At 45.4% G+C, this 22,433-nt stretch overlaps 1 protein-coding gene across 1 annotated transcript in view; it reads left to right on the top strand.

The window, feature by feature from the left end:
• Positions 1–2,572: 2,572 nt before the first annotated feature.
• The window catches only part of THEMIS2 (thymocyte selection associated family member 2), a 47,429-nt gene continuing 27,568 nt past the window's right edge, over positions 2,573–22,433 (top strand). The window contains exon 1 of the mRNA XM_044997769.1: positions 2,573–2,688. Coding sequence (XP_044853704.1) covers positions 2,595–2,688 — 94 coding nt within the window. The 5' untranslated portion in view covers positions 2,573–2,594. The remainder of the gene's footprint in view (positions 2,689–22,433) is intronic.

Raw genomic sequence — 22,433 nt, 5'->3', positions numbered from 1 at the left:
TTCAAACTGCTGACCAGAGCGGTCAGGATTGGCATTGTGGGACACCTCCTGGAGGCCAATTAAAGCGATGAAATCAAGCACTTGCACTCTGTCACAAAAATGTAGAGGAAAAAGATGTAAATCTCCTGTGCAGTTGTTGCCAAAACTGGGCATTTTTCCTAACAAAAGTCGCCTCGCAGTGTGTACGCACTCACTGTTTGGGTTGACAAATGACAGTTTGGGCAACAAAACTTGATAGTGTAGACAAGGTCTGGTGCTACATCCACAGCTCTCCGCTGTGCCCTGAGACGTGCACAGGAGCCGCCCAGAGTGAGCTTTGCCTGCAGGAGCCTCAGGGCAATGGTGCTGACCAGTGCAGCGAGGGACGGTTGGAGCATGGCCAGAGGAGCCCAGCGCTGGAGTTGTGGGTAGGGATTGAAAGAGAGTGCACTCTCCGTGCCGCCCAGGACGGAGGGCGCTGTGGGGATCACCCCTGCCCCAGCCCTGGAGAAGAGGGGAGCTGGGGCTAAGCTCGTTGGGGCAGGAACCATGTCTTTGGATATGTTTATGCCGTGCTCAGTGCAGAGGGGCCCTGGCCACCCCCAGCGTATAAATAGTGACAGGAATGGAGGCGAATTTCCTGCATCCTTTGCTCTGGCTTCTTCCTCACCACAGGTGACATGCTCAGCCAAGGACCTTTTCCCAACCATTCTGCTGTCCCTGCCACAGCCCAGCTGCCACAGACGTGGCCGGGGTCAGGGCAGGATCCCCAGCGGGTGGCTGAGCAGGCAGCAGCAGATTTGCATTTCCTAGGCTCTGGGCTGGCTGTGGTTGTCTTCGAAGCCTTCCACTATCACCTAGCGGCTACAACCCCAGCAGAGAAGGAAATTGACATGAGCAGGCTGAGACCTGTGGTGAAACCTCGCACCACAGGCAGCTCTGGTCACGCAATGCCTTGTCATGCTGAGCACCGAGCATGGCGAGGCTACTGCGCGGGCCGCGGAGCAGGCTCGGCAGCGACTTCAGGGGCTTGAATGTTCTGCAAAATTTGGACAAAAGTGTCTGAGCTGGGCTTATAGGGATCCCCAGAGAAGTGAATGCTGCAGAAGGGAGTCCAGGCAGTCCAGACAGCTTTTCCTTCTCTGCCCTGGGCTGCTCCTCGCTGCGGCTCAGGCAGGAGGTGAGCATGAGGAACTCAGTGAGGAAGCACTGGGACATGACACAGCAGCTCCCCATGAACCCAGCTGGAGGTCACTACCATTTACAGCACAGTGGAGGTTCAACATGTCTGAGCACTCGCCTAGGCTAGGCGCTAAGGACCTCCCCATGGGAGGGATGCTGCTACCCGCTGTGCCATGCTCCCGCGCAGCCCTGTTGCCAGCACATCCAGCCAGGGGGTGTGGGATGTTATGCTCTGAGTGCGGCTGGAGAGGAATGGTGCAGGGGGCCTGTCCCCCTCCCTCAGCAGAGGCACTCCAGTTCCTGGGTAGATTCTGGGCCCCTACAGCCTCATCAGCCCTTCTGGGGTGAGGGGACCCCACATGACTGCCTCTGCTGCTCCCAAGCAGAGGGGCCCAGCTGTCCCTCTGGGCAAGAGAAGAGGGCCGAACCCCTCAGCGCCTGCCTTTCTGGGCAGTGCTTGCTGGGCTCAGGCAAGCCCGGGGATGTGCCTCACCTGAGCTCCCACAGGGATGCTGGGGCAGAGTGAGGGGTACAGGCTGGACGTGCTGACTCGCAGCCCCCTGCTCTAAGCCCTACCCCGTACCCCCCCTGCCATGCCATGCAAAGTGCAGACCCGGTGGGGCCCTGGCTGGGAGGAGAGCCTTGGGGGCTGGTGAGTGGCGCTAGGGGGCCCAGAGGCAGATGGAGGGCTGGCGTATGCGCAGGGAGTTGCAGGTTGTATTAGGCGACCCCAGACACACATCCCTCTCCTGCTACCAATCCCTCCCTTTGCAAGGGCCCCAGGCTTTACTCCAGAGTGTCGCAGCTGCCCCTGGCAGGGGGCAGGTTGGCCTCTATTCCAGGGCACTCGGAGCTTGGCCTTGGCTAGACAGCAAGGCGCAGCGCAAGCCAAGGAGACACAGTGTGGCGCCAGTCTGGTTTGGATGGGCTGAGATGCCAGGACCTCTGCTAAGCCAATGCACCCAGTTCCTCATCTCAGGGCTCACAGACCAAAACCCCTCCAAGCAGAGCTGCAGCGTCAGCACAGAAAGGCCCAAGCACTCAGAGTGCTGGAGCAATTTTTATAGCAGGGAGGCGAAAGTCATTGAACAAACCTGTAAATGCTGGCTAGGATGGACGCCGTGCGTTCAGTGGCTTGGTCCAGTGGCCCTGCTGGGGGCTATGAATTTTGGCATGTGAGGCCATGGCAGGGAGGAAAAATACTGTTTGGTGGGGCTAATGCACGGGAGCCTAAAGAGAAGGGGTGGAAGTCCCAGCACTGAGGCAGCCAGGGCTTTGTAAGAGGCTTGGAGCACTGCCAGCAGCATCCGCCTTTGCTTGGGGAAGGAAGTTATTTCAGTCAAAAGCAGAAGTGAAAGACACAGTGCAGTCCACAGTGCCCCGTCTCCCCATACACTCGGATCCCAGCAGAGCCACAGGGAGGGTGCGGAGCCATGGAGCCCCTCTCTTTCCAGGAGTATATCTTATCCCTGGACATTGCATCTCTGCCCAGGGTGCTGAAGGTTTGTTCCGGGGTGTACTTCCAAGGTGAGTACCTGCCTGCTTCCCGACCACAGCCAGGATATCTCTGCTGTTGGTGCCAATGGAGTGGGGTCTAGAGACCCGTATCTGCAAAGCCTTGAACTCCTTCAGGGGCTAGGGAAGCCTGTAGTCACTGCAGGACAGGGTTCGCTCCATCCCATCCCAGCCTCACCTCATTCTGCACAGGAGGTACTGTGGTGACAACCCCCGGCAATGGGGAAGGGCCTTCTGCCAATCCATGGGCAGGGAGCCTTCACTTGTATCCAAGCAGCTTGGGGAGTGGGCTGTGATCTGACCATTGCAATTCACTGAAACCCCATGCACTACCTCCCCTCCCCACCAAAAAAAAGCCTATCTGTTGGAGTGACACTGGCCTCTTCTGCCCATGTAACCAACCAAAGGGAAATTAATACAATCTGAACAATGAAAAACACAACCCCTCCACAATCACAGTTTTTACCCCGTAATGGAAGACAGGCAGAGACTGCATGAAGGAAATGTGCTGTCGCTATTGATTTTACGGGGAAGGTTCTCAGCTACTGCACAATGGGCAGCAGGATGAGACAATTCATTGGCCTCTGGCTCCAAAGTCCCTATAAACCAGCTGCGCTGTGCCAGAAGGGCACAGACCTGCCCGCTGAGCTGGAGCTGTGGATCCCCAGGTGGATTCCCAAGTGTCAAATTGGAGAGAGAGCCCAGCTAGCGCAAAGGCAGGCAATGTTAAGATGGAGTTAAGAATACGTAACAGCATGAAAACGTGCAGTGCACTCTGCCCTGTAGTGACAGCACATGGGTTTTATGGTGTTGATTAAGCTTGAGATTTATTATATTTAAGTCATTGTAGGGTTGTGGGTCCAGATTAGATAAAACTGATTTGTAAAGGCACATCTGAATTTTTCTTTCTCTGTGTGTGCATGCATGAGTGTTTGTGCATACATGCGTGTGCGTGTGTGTGTGTGCGCGCGCACGCACGTACCACCCGCACATCTCCCTACAGGGCAAAATTAAGGTTGTTTGCGTACCCTAGCTGTGCATTTCCCTATTTTAACATGTTTAGTTTTTGTTTCAGTTTAACACTAACTTTGAATTGTCTGGGTTTATAATGGTTGATTGGGATAATTACACCCTCCCTGGAATGTGTTTTACCCTAAATTACTGACATGTCCTCTCAGCTTTAACTTCATTGGAAGAATTTCCTTGTTTTTTAAATTAAAAATGTCATCCTTGGTCACTGCAGCATTGTTGTAGACGTGCTGGTCCCAGGCTATCAGAGAGACAAGGTGGGGGAGGTATTATCTTTTACTGCACCAGCTTCATTCAGAATTAGAGGTTGGTACAATAGAAGATATTATCTCACCCTCCTTGTCTATCCATGACCGCTAATAACAAACCCAGCGAGGATGTTGATGGGTGATGATCTGAAGAGCTGTAGAGTCAACACAGAAATGGCTGGTCTAGTTCAGTCTCCTGTCCCCAGCCGTGGCCAGCACCTTCAGAAGAATCATAGAATCATAGAAGATAAGGGTTGGAAGAGACCTCAGGAGGTCATCTAGTCCAACCCCCTGCTCAAAGCAGGACCAACACCAACTAAATCATCCCAGCCAGGGCTTTGTCAAGCAGGGCCTTAAAAACCTCAAAGGATGGAGATTCCATCACCTCCAGATGATACTAAACTGCTCAAGATAGTTAAGACCAAAACAGACTGTGAAGAACTTCAAAAAGATCTCACAAAACTAAGTGATTGGGCAACAAAATGGCAAATGAAATTTAATGTGGATAAATGTAAAGTAATGCACATTGGAAGAAATAACCTCAGCTATACATACAATATGATGGGGGCTAATTTAGCTACAATGAATCAGGAAAAAGATCTTGGAGTCATCGTGGATAGTTCGCTGAAGATGTCCATGCAGTGTGCAGCGGCAGTCAAAAAAGCAAACAGAATGTTAGGAATCATTAAAAAGGGGATAGAAAATAAGACGGAGAGTATCTTATTGCTCTTATATAAATGCATGGTACACCCACATCTTGAATACTGCGTACAGATGGGTCTCCTCATCTCAAAAAAGATATACTGGTATTAGAAAAAGTTCAGAAAAGGGCAACTAAAATGATTAGGGGTTTGGAATGGGTCCCATATGAGGAGGCTAGGACTTTTCAGCTGGGAAAAAAGGAGACTAAGGGGGGATCTGATAGAGGTATATAAAATCATGAGTGATGTAGAGAAAGTAAATAAGGGAAAGTTATTTACTTGTTCCCATAATACAAGAACTAGGGGTCACCAAATGAAATTAATGGGCAGCAGGCTTAAAACAAATAAAAGGAAGTTCTTCTTCACACAGCGCACAGTCAACTTGTGGAACTCCTTGCCTGAGGAGGTTGTGAAGGCTAGGACTATAACAGCGTTTAAAAGATAACTGGATAAATTCATGGAGGTGAAGTCCGTTAAAGGATATTAGCCAGGATGGGTAAGGAATGGTGTCCTTAGCCTCTGTTTGTCAGATGGTGGAGCTGGGTGGCAGGAGAGAGATCACTTGATCATTGCCTGTTGGGTTCGCTCCCCCTGGGGCACCTGGCATTGGCCACCATTGATAGACAGGATACTGGGCTACATGGACCTTTGGTCTGACCCATTACAACGATTCTTATGTTCTTATGTTCTCCCTAGGTAATCCATTCCAGTGCTTCACCATCCTCCTAGTGAAATAGTTTTTCCTAATATCCAACCTAGACCTCTCCCACTGCAACTTGAGATCATTACTCCTTGTTCTGTCATCTGAGAACAGCTGAGCTCCATCCTCTTCGGAGCCCCCCTTCAGGCAGTTGAAGGCTGCTATCAGATCACCCCTCACTCTTCTCTTCTGCACACTAAACAAGCCCAGTTCCCTCATCCTGTCTTCGTAAGTCATAGAATCATAGAATCTCAGGGTTGGAAGGGACCTCAGGAGGTCATCTAGTCCAACCCCCTGCTCAAAGCAGGACCAAACCCAACTAAGTCATCCGAGCCAGGGCTTTGTCAAGCCTGACCTTAAAAGCCTCTAAGGAAGGAGATTCCACCACCTCCCTAGGTAACCCATTCCAGTTCTTCACCACCCTACTAGTGAAAAAGTTTTTCCTAATATCCAACCTAAACCTCCCCCTCTGCAACTTGAGACCATTACTCCTTGTTCTGTCATCTTCTACCACTGAGAACAGTCTAGATCCATCCTCTTTGGAACCCCCTTTCAGGTAGTTGAAAGCAGCTATCAAATCCCCCCTCATTCTTCTCTTCTGCAGACTAAACAATCCCAGTTCCCTCAGCCTCTCCTCATAAGTCATGTGCTCCAGCCCCCTAATCATTTTTGTTGCCCTCCGCTGGACTCTCTCCAATTTATCCACATCCTTCTTGTAGTGTGGGGCCCAAAACTGGACACAGTACTCCAAATGAGGCCTCACCAGTGCTGAGTAGAGGGGAATGATCACATCCCTTGATCTGCTGGAAATGCCCCTACTTATACAACCCAAAATGCCATTAACCTTCTTGGCAACAAGGGCACACTGTTGACTCATATTCAGCTTTTCGTCCATCGTAACCCCTAGGTCCTTTTCTGCAGAACTGCTGCCCAGCCATTCGGTCCCTAGTCTGTAGCAGTGCATGGGATTCTTCCGTCCTAAGTGCAGGACTCTGCACTTGTCCTTGTTGAACCTCATCATATTTCTTTTGGCCCAATCCTCTAATTTGTCTAGGTCCCTCTGTATCCTAGCCCTACCCTCCAGCGTATCAACCACTCCTCCCAGTTTAGTGTCATCTGCAAACTTGCTAAGGGTGCAGTCCACACCATCCTCCAGATCGTTAATGAAGATATTGAATAAAACCGGCCCCAGCACCGACCCTTGGGGCACTCCACTTGATACCGGCTGCCAACTAGACATGGAACCATTGATCACTACCCGTTGAGCCCGACCATCTAGCCAGTTTTCTATCCACCTTACCGTCCATTCATCCAGCCCAGACTTCTTTAACTTGCTGGCAAGAATACTGTGGGAGACTGTATCAAAAGCTTTGCTAAAGTCCAGAAATAGCACATCCACTGCTTTCCCCTCATCCACAGAGCCGGTTATCTCGTCATAGAAGGCAATTAGGTTAGTCAGGCATGACTTGCCCTTGGTGAATCCATGCTGACTGTTCCTGATCACTTTCTCCTCCTTTAAGTGGTTCAGGATTGATTCCTTGAGGACCTGTTCCATGATTTTTCCAGGGACTGAGGTGAGACTGACTGGCCTGTAGTTCCCTGGATCTTCCTTCTTCCCTTTTTTAAAGATGGGCACTACATTAGCTTTTATCCAGTCGTCTGGGACCTCCCCCGATCACCATGATTTTTCAAAGATAATGGCCAATGGCTCTGCAATCTCATCAGCCAACTCCTTTAGCACCCTTGGATGCAGCGCATCCGGCCCCATGGACTTGTGCTCATCCAGCTTTCCTAAATAGCCCCGAACTACTTCTTTCTCCACAGAGAGCTGGTCACCTCCTCCCCATACCATGCTGCAGAGTGCAGCTGTCTGGGAGCTGACCGTGTCTGTGAAGACAGAGGCAAAAAAAGCATTGAGTACACTAGCTTTCTCCACATCCTCTGTCACTAGGTTCCCTCCCTCATTCAGCAAGGGGCCCACACTTTCCTTGACTTTCTTCCTGTTGCTAACATACCTAAAGAAACCCTTCTTGTTACTCCTAACATCTCCGGCTAGCTGCAACTCCAAGTGTGATTTGGCCTTCCTGATTTCACACCTGCATGCCTGAACAATACTTTTATACTCCTCCCTGGTTATTTGTCCAATCTTCCACTTCTTGTAAGCTGTTCTTTTGTGTTTAAGACGAGCAAGGATTTCACTGTTAAGCCAAGCTGGTCGCCTGCCATATTTACTTCTCTTCCTACACATCGGGATGGTTTGTTCCTGCAACCTCAATAAGGTTTCTTTGAAATACAGCCAGTTTTCCTCGACTCCTTTCCCCGTCATGTTATTCTCCCAGGGGACCTTGCCCATCAGTTCCCTGAGGGAGTCAAAGTCTGCTTTTCTGAAGTCCAGGGTCTCTGTTCTACTGCTTTCCCTTTTTCCTTGTGTCAGGATCCTGAACTTGACCATCTCATGGTCACTGCCTCCCAGGTTCCCATCCACTATTGCGTCCTCTACTATTTCTTCCCTGTTTGTGAGCAGCAGGTCAAGAAGAGCTTTTCCCCTAGTTGGTTCCTCCAGCACTTGCACCAGGAAATTGTCCCCTACACTTTCCAGAAACTTCCTATATTGTCTGTGCCCCAGCCCCCTGATCATTTTTGTTGCCTTCCACTGGACTCTCTCCAATTTGTCCACATCCTTTCTGTAGTGGGGGGCCCAAAACTGGATTCAATACTCCAGATGTAGTCTCACCAGTGCTGAATAGAGGGGAATAATCACTTCCCTCAATCTGCTGGTCAATGCTTCTAATAATGCAGCCCAATTTGCCATTAGCCTTCTTGGCAACAAGGGCACACTGCTGACTCATATCCAGCTTCTCATCCATTGTAATCCCTGTCATCAGACGTCACCAGTGTGGTGCTCTGCTCTGTTCAATGATGATAACAGTCGGCTGCATGTGTGTTCCCTCTGTGTGCTGGCCCGGCTCTGCGCAGATAGCTGACACAGCAAACCCAATGACCCAGACTCCGATAAGGTACAAAGACACCCAGCCAGGGTTATTGTCAAACGAAGCACAGTAATAGTTTCCCACAGACTCTACAGGACATATTACGAATATGTGCCCCCGACAATGGACCAGCTCAGACAGTGGTGGGACACTCCATTGCCCCCTAGGCCGGACAAAGACACCGCCCCAGGGATGTATTCTTATACACAAGTACAAACAAGTTACACATCACTCTTGATGTATTGAGGTACAACCCCTCTGTGTGTTGGGGTGCTTCCTCTCTCCTGGTACATGTTAGTTCGAACAAATAAGTCTATCCATCGTATTATCCTTTTGACCCTGTTGTTTAGGATGGGTCCGCCTGTACTTCCTTATCTCTGTGGAATGTGTTCGTACCGGACTGTTCTAGTGCCATCCTGGCACCTGTTTATACTATTAGTGCTTGATACCTTTTAGGTAGGTGTATACGTCCAATTACCAGCCGCCTTCTTGCCAGCTCCTGTGAGCAGGGCCTGCCTCTGGCTCACAGCTTCACTTTGCTTTATGTTAGCAAAGTCTTGACCATTACTTTAGCTCAGGCCTCAGGTCTCATACCGAGCCTCTGAGTTTATGTTTCAGGGCCTCATCTTACTATATTCCCCCACTTTTTGTCTTTTTATGGGGAGGATGTTTACCCATTGTCCCAGAAAAGCATAATGCATGGACTGAAGATAACTCAGTGGCCTAAACACTGTTATGTGGTTAATTTATTTTACCATCCATACACTCATGCCGCACCTGTCTTTAGTCTGCACATTCCCTCGTACGACTGATGGACAGATTTTATTATCCAATTATTTTTACTCCCTTATGGTGGGCCTGGGAATGTCAGGCCTGGGACCATGATTGAGGAATGTAGTTTTATGATTGAGCCTAGAGGCACTCCCAAATAATTAATATATGTGAATAATATGGATATGGCGTATATATTTGTAGCGTATATGGGCATTTATGTGTAGTATAAATGACACCACCTTATATCCAAGCATATGACACCACCTTATATCCAAGCATAACCATGTTTTTCCAATCTGGTGGTGTACTCTGGCCCTTTTACTTTGGTGACACAGATAGAAACACACTCCTTTTACGGCAATTGCAGTTACCCGTATCATCATTAGTAATAGGCTGAGTGTTTTGAAATACTGGGATAGGCATTGTTATAGTGTGTTACACAGTATTATGTATATGAGATGTAAAATAGAAATCTGGAGTAGTGACACTACAAATGAGGCCTTTATATATAAAAATGTCTTGTAATTAGTTACTACACAATACTGCCCATTTATGTTATAGGTTACCCTTACTGCTGGTTGTCACCCTCTATTAAGCTTTGCTGGGCAGGAAACAGGAACTGCTAGCTTCTGTTCCATTCAGTTTACAGAATCATAGAATATCAGGGTTGGAAGGGACCTCAGGAGGTCATCTAGTCTAACCCCCTGCTCAAAGCAGGACTAATCCCCAGACAGACTTTTGCCTCAGATCCCTAAATGGCCCCCTCAAGGATTGAGCTCACAACCCTGGGTTTAGCAGGCCAATGCTCAAAACACTGAGCTATCCCTTCCCCCCATACAGTGCATTGCTCTGTGATACACCAGTAGTTGACATAGATCCAGTTGTTTTTCTTGGATGCTGTCTTCCAGATAACCTACTGAATGGACAGTAACCAATTTATCAAGTATTGCTGTATCAGGGTTTAGTATTGGGATCCAGATTGTTTTGAATAACATGTGCCTCAGTTAGGATGCAGTGTTACTGATCCCAAATTGTGGCCAATACTAACAGGGAATTTATATACCTACCCGTAATTTGTAGTTATTGTGTAACAATTTTTTTAACCAATTTGTTTCTCCTTGCCTTCATGTTGTTTGCTGCCATTTGTTTGTTGATTTTTACCTGTGTGTTGGTTAAACAGTTTAGCAAGGTTGTATACATTGTACATGTTGTACAACAATAATACAATACAGCAATAATACAGCAGTACAACGATAATACAGTAGTACAGCAATAATACAGTTGTTTTTACACAGTAACCAAGTTGAAATTAAATGACAGCTAGTGGTTTTTAGCTGATTGTTGATACCATTAAATGATAGATAGAGGTGTATTTGACCAGTCTCTTTTTTATAAAGCACTTAATTTTTCTTTTCTTGATGCTTGGGGTTTCTTCACTGTATACTGATATTTTCTGGTGTCTTCAGGGTGTGATATTTTCTGGTGTCTTTGGTCTGTGGGATGCAACTTAAACAACTTTTGTTAGTTAACATAGTAAAGTTTTTTGTTTGTTTTTCTTTTTTGTTTTTGTGAAAAACTTAATACAAAGTTTAACTTAGTTTGTCTACAGTGTAATAGGGACAATGTAATAGGGACCGAGTCTTTTATAACACAAGCTGTACTTTTGCAATTGTTGTGTAGACATTCATTTTCATTCATTTGAGGTGCATTACTAATATTTCATACTAAATATAATGCTTAACGACTAAAATAAATGCTCACACTCTTCTGTGAGAAGGTGTATTGCTTTTTTTTCCTGCTGAACATTCTGTGTTAGCAAAAGAGTCAATAACATATTTTTTACCAAACTTTTTAGAGTTAATTTGCTTGTGATACCAATTTCACTCCTGTTAACTGTTTAGAAGCACAAACTTTAACAACCACTGCTTCCCATTAACATAACATAACAAAAGAAAATCATATAAAATTAAACCAACTATAAAATTAAACCAAAATAGATTTTAATACAGGTCCATGCAAATACTTTGAGGGTATTAGACTTTCATGATGCTTTGTTATGTTTGGGAGCCAAAGGTGGAAAACTGTTGAAATTGTATGGTTAGCGTTATGCATAAATTGTTATTTTTAAACATTTTTGCTATCACATTCATAACTGTATTTAAAAGTGCAAACAAGTTTATAAAAACCCAAACAAGAAATTGATATTTTGTTAATACTATCTTTACCTTAATGTTGAGGTTTCCCCTTACATTTTTTCTTTGAATAACAAATAAAAAAACCTTAAAAAACAAAACAAAACTGTGATTAATAAAACAGAATTCTTTTTGTTTGCAACTGAATTATTTGTTGAGGCAGAAATATATGTATACATATTTGTAACTGAAACCTTTTTGAACTTTGCATAAAAAAAGTGGTGCTAATAATACTATGATTATACCCTAACCACGATCTTAAAATAGTGTGGTACCACATATACATATATTTTAAAAGGGTATAAAATTGACTTTTGTTGCAACAAAATAAAAATAATAAAAAGGAGTCATGTGACACACACAAGACAACACACATGACATACAGGACTAACTTACAATTAAAAACAAATGGCGCCAGAATTCTGTTCATAACTATACAAAATAAGGCAAATAAAAATAAAAAATAAAAAGGTTAAACATTTGAATAAACAAGTTATTACCTTATTTAAAACTTTGAACATAAATTGATAAAAATATATTAATATTTGCCAAATTTACAAGGAATTTTGCATTACTTTATATTTAACATTATTTTAAAACGCTGCTATATGGAAATAAGAAAAGTCCATGTGTCAAATATTAATGAGTGGTTAGGATTAGAAGCAGAGTGTGTATTTCTGTTGCTTGGCAACCATATCTTCAAGAAAGGTAGGAATAATTCCAGCTGTTGCATTCCTGAAGTGTTAAAATAATTAATTTACTGGATTTATTTAAAGTAAAGTTTTTACCTTATTTTTTCTTTGATTGTTTGTTGTTTTGTTCTGTTTTCAATTGTTTTATCTTTTGGAGGTTTCTATAAAAACTATAACTTTTAACTTTTAACAGAGAGAGAGAGAGAGAGCCAAAGTGAGGAGAGGTGGCGGAAGGGGGGAGGGTGAAGAGCAGCCTAGGAAGGTAGCGAGACCTGAGTCAAAAGAGATTAACTCCATCAAGGTATTTAAAAGTACAGGCAGCAGTAGTGAGTTTAGCAAACTGAGGAAGCATATAAAGGAAAAAAAATTAACCGGTATGTAAAAATATCTGAGAAAGAAGATTAGCTTTCTAGATATGAGCCCAGAGTGTGGTTCTGTGGGTCAAAGCAGTTGGGAATCTGCAGAGTTGGGAACCGGGCCCCTGGTTTTTATCCTGGCTTTGAGAGGAGAGCTGGGGTAGTTACCTGCTCTTATAAAACCTGAATTTGTTCCCCCAGTGTCTGTTACTTTTGTGTGCATGCCAGATGGATGGCAGGAGTGTCCTTTTTTGCTGCAGTTAACTGTTTTGGGGCAATTCCATGTGTTAATGCATCAATTCTAGGTGTTAATCTGCTTAATTTCATTTTTTTTCTTTGAAATTGTTTTTTATTCACTCCCCTGCAATTGAGTCACAGCTCCTGTCTCCTAATGTGCTCGGTTCCATTTTTTCCTTTATCTGATTTACCAATTCAGTGAAAGTATTGTTTGCTACTTTTTCCATTTGTGCACTTACTTCTCCTGTTCTGATAGGCACCCGTCTAGGTGTCAGTTTAAGTTTAACCGGAACCTGGCTTTTATTATAAGGTGGTGGTTGCAATACAGTGGTTCATCTTTTACTTTTGCTAGGGCCACCTTTTCCCACTTCTGTGCCCATTCTTCAGGCACAGGGGAGCTACCTGAAGCCTGCTGTTGACCACAAATTTTTATAACCGAGGCCGGCATATCTCTTTTTTGTAGGTTTCTTACAGCTGTTTTCAATGTTTTCTTCTGTTCCTGTGCTGGTTGTCTCTGGGCTGCTTGCCACCCGGCAAGGGGGGTGGGAGCATTCCAGGGCTTTGCAGCTTCTTTTGATTCTTTTAACTCTTTTTTGTTTGTTTGTTTGTTACTGTTACTTACCCCACCAGTTTAGAGGTGTGCTGTTTTAACAGCCATGGTTATAGTTTGCAATAGTCTACATTTCAAGGCTACTGTCTCTGCCGTAGCCTTACAAATTACATTACATGTTTATTTCCCATTATATTTTTTAAACTCTGTGGGGATTTGCAGGGAGGGGTTAAGGGAGTTTCCTAGCTCATGGTTTTCTGTCATGTTAGATCACGATTCCTACAGCGGACAGCTTGCTTACTCACCAGATCAGCAGTTGTGGTCACCAGTGTTGTCACATGTCACCGGTATGGTGCTCTGCTCTGTTCAGTGTTGATAACAGTCGGCTGCGTGTGTGTGTTCCCTATGTGTGCTGGACAGCAGACCCAGAGAGAACACCCAATGACCACAGACTCCGATAAAGTACAAAGGCACCCGGCCAGGTTTATTGTCAAACGAAGCACAGTAATAGTTTCCCACAGACTCTACAGGACATACTACGAATATGTGCCCCCAACAATGGACCAGCTCAGACAGTGGTGAGACACGCCATTGCCCCATAGGCTGGACAAAGACATCGCCCCAGGGATGTATTCTTATACACAAGTACAAACAAGTTACATATCACTCCTGATGTATTGAGGTACAACCCCTCTGCGTGTTGGGGTGCTGCCTCTCTCCCGGTACATGTTGGTTCGAACAAACAAGTCTATCCATCGTATTATCCTTTTGACCCTGTTGTTTAGGATGGGCCAGCCTGTACCTCCTTATCTCTGTGGAATGTGTTTGAACCGGACTGTTCTGGTGCCATCCTGGCACCTGTTTATACTATTAGTGCTTGATACCTTTTAGGTAGGTGTATACGTCCAATTAGCAGCCTTCTTCTTGCCAGCTCCTGTGAGCAGGGCCTGCCTCTGGCTCACAGCTTCACTTTGCTTTATGTTAGCAAAGTCTTGACCATTACTTTAGCTCAGGCCTCAGGTCTCATACCAGGCCTCTGATATAAGGGTTTATGTTTCAGGGCCTCCTCTTACTACAATCTCCAGGTCCTTTTCTGCAGAACTGCTGCCGAGCCATTCGGTCCCTAGTCTGTAGCAGTGAATGGGATTCTTCCGTCCTAAGTGCAGGACTCTGCACTTGTCCTTGTTGAACCTCATCAGGTTTCTTTTGGCCCAATCCTCTAATTTGTCTAGGTTACTCTGGACCCTATCCCTACCCTCCAGCGTATCTACCTCTCCCCCCAGTTTAGTGTCATCCGCAAACTTGAAGATATGAGAAACACCACAGCAGGCAGATGTGGGATAATCTGCCCCATTAAGGCCCCATCCTAATCCCTGCTAATCAGACCCCATTTCTCCCAGTGGGAGTGGAACCAAGCTGCCCTCATGGGCGTGTACTCTGGAGGTGTGGGGAAGGAACACTGTGAGGAGCTAGTGAGCAAAACAATGACCATCTTTGCTAAAGGCAGCCTGTGACCTCAATCCCACTGAGACAACAGGAGATGGAAGCTGGTCTGAAAAAGGGCAGTTCTTTGTGGAAGCTGCTGTAGAGCAGCAGTTCTCCACCAGGGGTCCAGAGGTCCGGGGGGGCTTGAGCAGGTTACTTGGGGTCCACCAAAATAAACTGGAGAGCAGGGCTGGCGTTAGACTTGCTGGGGCCTGGGGCTGAAGCTGCAGCCTGAGCCCTGCCACCCAGGGCTGAAGTCAAAGCCTGAGCAACTTAGCTTTGAAGGGTCCCCTCTGGCTTGAGGCCCCTGGCAATTGCCCTGCTTGCTACCCCCTAACGCTAGCCCTGGCTTTTCATCTACTGGATATGCAGAAAACCAGTTGTTGTGGCACAGTTGGGCCGTGGAGTTTTTATAGCATGGGGGAGGGACTCAGAAAGAAAAAGGTTGAAAACCCCTGGTGTAGAACATTATTCATCAGCCCTGCTAAAGACAAACTTCCAGTGATGAAGAATAACAAGATGGAAATATCGATTATGTAGTTGATGCATGAGATTTGAGACGTTTTTAACTGTCAGGGAAGTTTGAAGGTTCCGCATTATTCTGTTTTTAAGACCATTAGGAAAAAGAAAAAGATCTGACACCAGGTGCTAATTTCTTAAAGGGCCCGTTTCTAAATTCATTTTGACTCCTAAACTAATGAACAGGTTCACTTGTCAAGTTTCAGCAGATCCATTCTGTACTCTTATCATTTGCAATCTCCTGGGGGCAGACACTGTGAGCTCTTCTGAGTCTGTGCAGCGGCCAGCACCATGGGCCCAACCAACTTGCCCTATAGTGCAACCACAATAGAAAACGCTACATGATAGTGAAAGAACAGAGTTCTGGCATCTTCAGGTCTCCATTGGCCTTGTAGTTTATAAACTCTGCATGTTTGCTGTGCTCTGCAAACTCACTGCGTGCTCAGTGTTTCTGAATATAGGAGTTCTGACCCAAGCCCTGGAAGCAGGGGGTGGAGAACTAAGGGGAGCTACGCATAGCAGTTTACCACTGACATGCTCTAGTTTTTTCATAAATGTTTATTCCTTTCTCGTTCACTGAGTTGAGGAACCCCAAGATCAGGACAGGGTGACAGGAGAGCTGGATGAGTGGATGGTTGCAGTCATTTTGAGGTTAACTCCTGTGCTTGAAACTGAAGACAGAGGACAGGGGAGAATGCGGAGGAGCAAAGAGCAAGGCCTGTGTACATAGTTTATTAGCCCAATAATAGTCTGAGAGTCTTAAGAAGAGAAGAAAGCCAAACATGGATGTGTTGCAACCTCCATCCAGTCTGCAACTGCCAGGCAACATTGCAGAGAAAAAATTTGGACAGAGATGTGAGACTAGTATTTAGCGGCCATAGGGGCAGAGGAGAAAAATGATAAAGAGAAACCATCAATCTTTTTGCATATTGTTGGGGAGGAAGCACTGGATATTTGTAGCAACTTTAAGTTTGAAGAAGGTGAAAGCATGAAGTTAAGTAAACTACAGACCAAGTGTGAGGAATGTTGCATGCCAAAAAGGAATGAGACCTGTGAGACACACACATTTTTACATGCATTAAAAAAGTGATGACAGTTTATGATGACATATCTCTGAATTAAGAAGATTCAGTAAAACCTGTGACTCTGGTGAGCTGACAGAGTCTGTTGTCAGAGATAAGAATCATTTGTGACATTAAAGACAATGTGTTAAGAGAGAGGCTGTTCTGTGAAGGAGACTTAGCTTTAGAAAAAGCTCTTCTGATAGCAAGGTACCAGAAATTGTGAAACCACAAGCCAAAGAGCTGAATTCACCGAAAGGGGTTATCCACAAACTAAGTACTAAAGAATATAGGCAGAACTGGTCAAATCAGAAAGTGGAACCAACTGCTATGAACACAACTGCTAGGGGGAAGACTGGGTACAGACGATCATGCGGAAGGTGTGGATAACAGCATGGCTCAAACAGTGTTTTGGCTATGGGAAGTTCTGTCATAAATTTGGAAAAAATAGTCATTTTGCAAAATGCTGCAGATCCGAAATGCAGAAAAGTCACATGTGGGCAGTTGAAGACAACCTGGTCGAGGAGTTTTACATAGACATGCTGGGAACAAGCAAAACTGGGGAGAGGGACTGGGTACTGCCTATGACAGAGAATGGAACAATTATAGCACACAAACTGAACACAGGAGCTCAGGCCAATATTCTGTTGAACAAGATTATGGGAGACTGGAAATAAGACCAAAACTGGGACCAACAAAAATAAAAGTCACTGGTTATTCTGTAAGAAGTGTACCAGTGATGGGGGAGGTGCATCAACCATAAAAAGACCTCGTACAGGCTCCCGTTCATTGTACAGCCAAAGGGGGTGACACCAATTTTAGGGCTGACTGCATGTGAGAAACTCAGTCTGGTAAAAATGGGTGCGCTCAGTACAAGATCATATTGAACCTGGCTATGAGGCACTCTTTTGGGAATATCATGACCTCTTTCAAGGATTGGGCTGCTTGCAGGGTGAACATACAATCCAAATAAACACGCAGGTCTCTCCAGTTATCCATCCCTATAGAAAGGTGCCATTTGCACTCTGTGATAAACTCAAGGCCGAGCTCTCAAAAGATGGAAGCAATGCAAGTAATACAAAAAACTGAGGTGCCAACAGAATGTATGAGCGTCCTACTCATTGTGGAGAAAAGTAAGGGCCAGCTACGCATATGCTTAGATCCAAAAGACTCAACCAGGCTATACAAAGAGAACATGTCAAACTACCAACCAGAGAAGAGATTATGGCTCAGTTTGCAAATGCTCGATATTTCACTAAATTGGATGCCTCCTCAGGATTTTGGCAGCTAAAATTAATTGAAGACAGCTCAAAACTATGCACATTTCAAATACCCCTTTGGAAGAAACAGATTCTTACACTTACTCTTTGGCATAGCTTCAACACCAGAAATGTATCACAAAACCACCCATGTGAACTATGAACATATTAATGGTGTCTACACCTTAGAGCAAGACATCATCATCTGGGGCTCAACTAAAGAGGAACATGACTGTAGACTTCAGGAAGTCTTGGAGGCAACTAAAGCTGCAAACTTAAAACTAAATTGGGAGAAATGTGTTTTAGGGGTTACAGAAGTGACCTTTGGAGGTTTTATTTCCAATGAAGGTGTAAGAGGTAGATTTCTGACTGTGATGGGGTGTTCACCCCAAACAATGCCTGAAGGGGTAAATTAGACCAATTAACCTTGGGCTACACCTGGAGGAAACCCAGGAAGTGCTAGACCCTGATTGCTCAGGACGTACAGCTGTGGGAGGAGCTGGGCAGGAGCTATAAAGCGAGGAAGTCGGCAGGTTTCCGGGAGGGAACCTGCGATCGTATTGAGCAGGAAGCTGCCATGACAGAGTGGGACGCAGTCTAGGGAAGGCGCAGGAAGGGCTGGGAGCAATAGCGTAGCTAGGGAGGGAGCGGGGCAGCAGCTGCCCCCCAGCTGAGCACAAGTGGTGCCTTGTCAATTTCTTGGCACCTTTTTACTCACCTGGAGGAGCGATTAAAAAAAAAAGGTGCCACTTGCTGCGGCGCTTTTATTTCACTCACCCAGCAGCGCTCCGGGTCTTCGGCGGCACTTCAGTGGCGGGACCTTCACCTTCAGTGCCACCGAAGGCACCTGGAGTGAGTGAAGGGCCCACTGCCAAAGACCCGGAGCGCCGCCAGGTGAGTAAAAGCGCCGCAGCGGGTGGCGCCTTTTTTTTTTATTGCTCTCCCTGTTCCCTCCGCCTGGCTATGCCACTGGCTGGGAGAATAAAAGCCCAGAACTGCTATGTTGAGGGTCCCTGGACTGGACCCTGGGGTAGAGGGTGGGCCCATGTTCCCCTACATGACATGGCTGCAGTGACACGCTAGGGATAACCCATCGGGGATGGCTGGAAGCAGACTTTGAAGATATCCCAGGAAGAGGAAACCACATAGTGACCTGGCTGGAAGACCGAGTCATGGAGAGGAGATTGCAGTTCCTGAAGTGAGAGGGATCACAGGTCAAGACAGGATGGGGGAAGACACCCCCCAGAGGAGGGTGCAACGCCTGGCAGAGTTGATCTCCAGGACAGCCAGGAGGAGGCGCCATTAGTGGTGCGTGACTCCCCGTCACACAGCCATTGAAATGATGCCACGTTCCCAGTCAAAGAACGATGTCCAGCAGTTCCTGGAAATGGTTAGACTTGCTAACCTGCCTAGAGAAGCGGTGTTTGAGGAAAGTGAGTGGTAAAGACTCACTCCAGAGAGATGTGCTGGTAACCTCTCCTCTCTAGGTAGTTGACACATTGTAGTCTATGGAAATATACTCACTGGGTTGAGAATTGAATGTATATGTTAGTAGATAGTTGTTATATATGTGGACATACATTTGTGTCAAAGTTAGACTCAGGACTCTCAGTTTGTCAGACCACTCTGTTTATTAGCACAGCGCTCTGCTAATGACACCCAGATAATGTGAGCACCCTGCAAGAGCCACACTACCTCAATTTATACAGTTAAAAAGGGAGCAAACTTGACAAGATAACAAAGGGAGCAGAACTGACAAGTTCACCGGAGGCTAGACATACATAGTTAATTTCCTTGCTAACTTTTACCAATCTCCGGCTAATGTTTCACCATTAGCTTAAGTGGATTCATTATTTATGTCTTAATGTTTCTTTTCCAGACACCTGTATATCAACATTTATTTCTGCTTAAAGGTTCACACAGCATTTCTTTAATCCATTCTTATTTTTACAATACAATTCATTCTACTTTCACATTTGTGAAAGATGATAGTTTAGAGAGGCTCCCACTCAGGGGCAGCAATATGAGCAGGAATGCTGAGAGGTGCCCAGGAAGCAGAGGGTGAAATTTTCAAAAGAACCTTAGTGACTTTATGAGCCTAATTCCCATTGACTTTCAATAAGATTTAGATTTCTACATGTCTACATCACTTTTGAAAATAGGATTTAGGCTCCTAAGTCACTTAGGCATTCTTGCAAATATTGCCCTAGGTGCCTAACATCCACTGAAAGTCAATGGGAATTGGTTACCTAAATCCCTTAGAGCCAGATTTTCAAAGGTATTGAGGCATCTAAAGGTGAGGACAGGTGCCTAGTGGGATTTTGGTGACCAATTCCCATTGATTTCAATAGGAGTTAGGTGCCTAACCTGCTCAGATGTTTTTGAAAAACCCTTGTCTGCATGTTTAGGCCCCTAAATACCTTTGAAAATCTGGCCCTTGTGGTTATATAGGTTTTCTAACAGATATATTACAAGAAAGCAGAACAGAGGGGAACAGGGGAGTTCTACTTTTTTATTCCTTTCCCATTCACTGATCTCTGTTCAGTGAACTCCCAGAGCATCACTCTCCCTGCAGGGCTCCAGAGCCCGTGGGATCCACATGGCTGCAGGGGCTCCTAGTCCAAGCCATTCCCTCTGGCTAGCAGGGCCAGCTTTGGAGGTGGGCAGGCCTGGCGCGCCTTCTTGAGGAGGCACCTCCGGAGCAGTGGTGTCCTGTCCCTCCTCCTCCCCGTGCTGTTCTTCTGCTGTCTGCTGCCGCCACTGCCCCACTTGGAACCGCCCCTGGCCAAGCTGCTCCCAGGAGCCTCCTGCTTGCTGTACAGAGGGTGGAGGGCTGATGCTGGAGTGTCCCCATCCCCCCTCACCCATGTACCCAGTCTCTGCTGAGCTGGGGTGGGCAGACAGGAGTCTCTGTGTGTGCTGCTGCATGGCTGTGGGTCAGGAGTGGGAGCTGCTGGACTGAGCAACTTCAGACAAGCGAGTGCTGAGCTTAAAGGGACAGGGTGTTGCCTCTCACACTCCCCCAACACACAGTCTGTCTTTCTCTCTCACACACACTTGTATTATTGTTGTTGTTATTGGCAAAAACAAGGAGGAGTCCTTGTTGTTTTTGCTGATACAGACTAACACAGCTGCCACTCTGAAACCTGTTATTATTTCTTGGTACTTCCTGTCGAAATGCGCAAGGTACATATATTTCTGTCATTTTATTCTTTCAAAATGTGTTAAGGATTACAGCACTGTTATTTTAGTTCTTTGACTGGTCTGTGTATGTGTAACGCCGACAGAGCCTGGTTGTTGGCAAGCAGGATTGAACTGGGATCGGGGGACCTCTGGAGCTTAGTGCATGAGCTTCTACAGCATGAGCTAAAAGCCAACTTGCTCTCCAAGTGGTCTCGGTGCCACTAGATGGGACAGAGCACCACACCCAGGAGGTGTGCGGGTTACATCTGCATTTCATAATTTTATTTCTCTCTGATGCTTAAATTTAATTCTTTGAGTAGAGAGTTCTAAAATGCCTAATGTGTCCTGGCTGCAGCAATTATCATTATTACTGTTATTATCATATTCTGCTTTGTCAGTCATTATTTAAAGGCGTACAATCAAATAATAGTATCCTTCTAGACTGTATATTTAGCTTGTACTCATCTTAGCAGAGCCAGTTAAAAAAAAATTAGCTAAACACATATTTTTAGACATTGTGCAGATAAAGGTTACTTATTTTCAAATTGTGTTTTTAGTTATATCTGTAAAATAACTTAAAATTTGTATAGAAAATAAATGCAATGCCAAGTATGATTCTAATAGCAATAATGGAGTCAAATGTTAGTAAGTCACGTACATGACTGTGGTCGGTAAACATATATGCCAAAATAATTAGAAAAATTAATTCCCTTTCTTAATAAAAGAGAAAAAAACCCTTAATCATGTATGTTAAAATTAAGTATGCTTTTAGTGGAGTGAAAAACAATTGACTAAAATAAAGTAGATAATGGCAGTAACACAGAAAGTAAGCAGATTTTATTTATTTTTATTTATCTCTACTTAAAATAGTGTACAAAGTATCAAACTTGTGTTTCTGATATCTGTGTTATAGCTCCAGAATTGACACCTCAAGGTTTGGGATTGGGAATATCTTGCTGTATTACCTCCTGATTGTTCTAAATTTACATATACACTTAAAATGTGGCATTAATTGGAGTTTGCATATATTTTTTCTATCTTTGTATAACAATTAGATACACTGCTTCTGTCAGCTAATTCCTAAGTTATCTGCAAAACTCCTGAGAGTTTTCAAGTGCCTTAGTCCCTGGAATCACAGTTAAACATAGGATATAAACTGGACACTAGGAAGTTTAGACTTGAAATTAGGTGAAGGTTTCTAACCATTAGAGGAGTGAAGTTCTGGAACAGCCTTCCAAGGGGAGTAGTGGGGGCAAAAGACATATCTGGCTTCAAGACTAAGCTTGATAAGTTTATGGAGGGGATGGTATGATGGGATAGCCTAATTTTAGCAATTAATTCATCTTTGATTATTAGCAAATGGTCTGTGATGGGATGTTAGATGGGGTGGGATCTGAGTTACTACAGAGAATTCTTTCCTGGGTGCTGGCTGGTGAGTCTTGCCCACATGCTCAGGGTTTAGCTGATCGCCATATTTGGGGTCGGGAAGGAATTTTCCTCCAGGGCAGATTGGCAGAGGCCCTGGAAGTTTTCCGCCTTCCTCTGCAGCGTGGGGCACAGGTCACTGGCTGGAGGATTTCTACACCTTGAGGTCTTTAAACCATGATTTGAGGACTTCAATAATTGAGGCCTGGTCTACACTACGACTTTAGGTCGAATTTAGCAGCAATACCTCGATTTAAGCCTGGACCCGTCCACACGATGAAGCCCTTTTTTTCAACTTAAAGAGTTCTTTAAATCGATTTGTTTACTCCACCTCCGACGAGGAGATTAGCGCTGAA

This window comes from Mauremys mutica, chromosome 23 (assembly GCF_020497125.1).
Source record: "Mauremys mutica isolate MM-2020 ecotype Southern chromosome 23, ASM2049712v1, whole genome shotgun sequence".
NCBI lineage: Eukaryota > Metazoa > Chordata > Testudines > Geoemydidae > Mauremys > Mauremys mutica.
The sequence above is the reverse complement of the archived record's forward strand: the minus strand, read 5'-3'. Positions and strand labels throughout refer to the sequence as shown.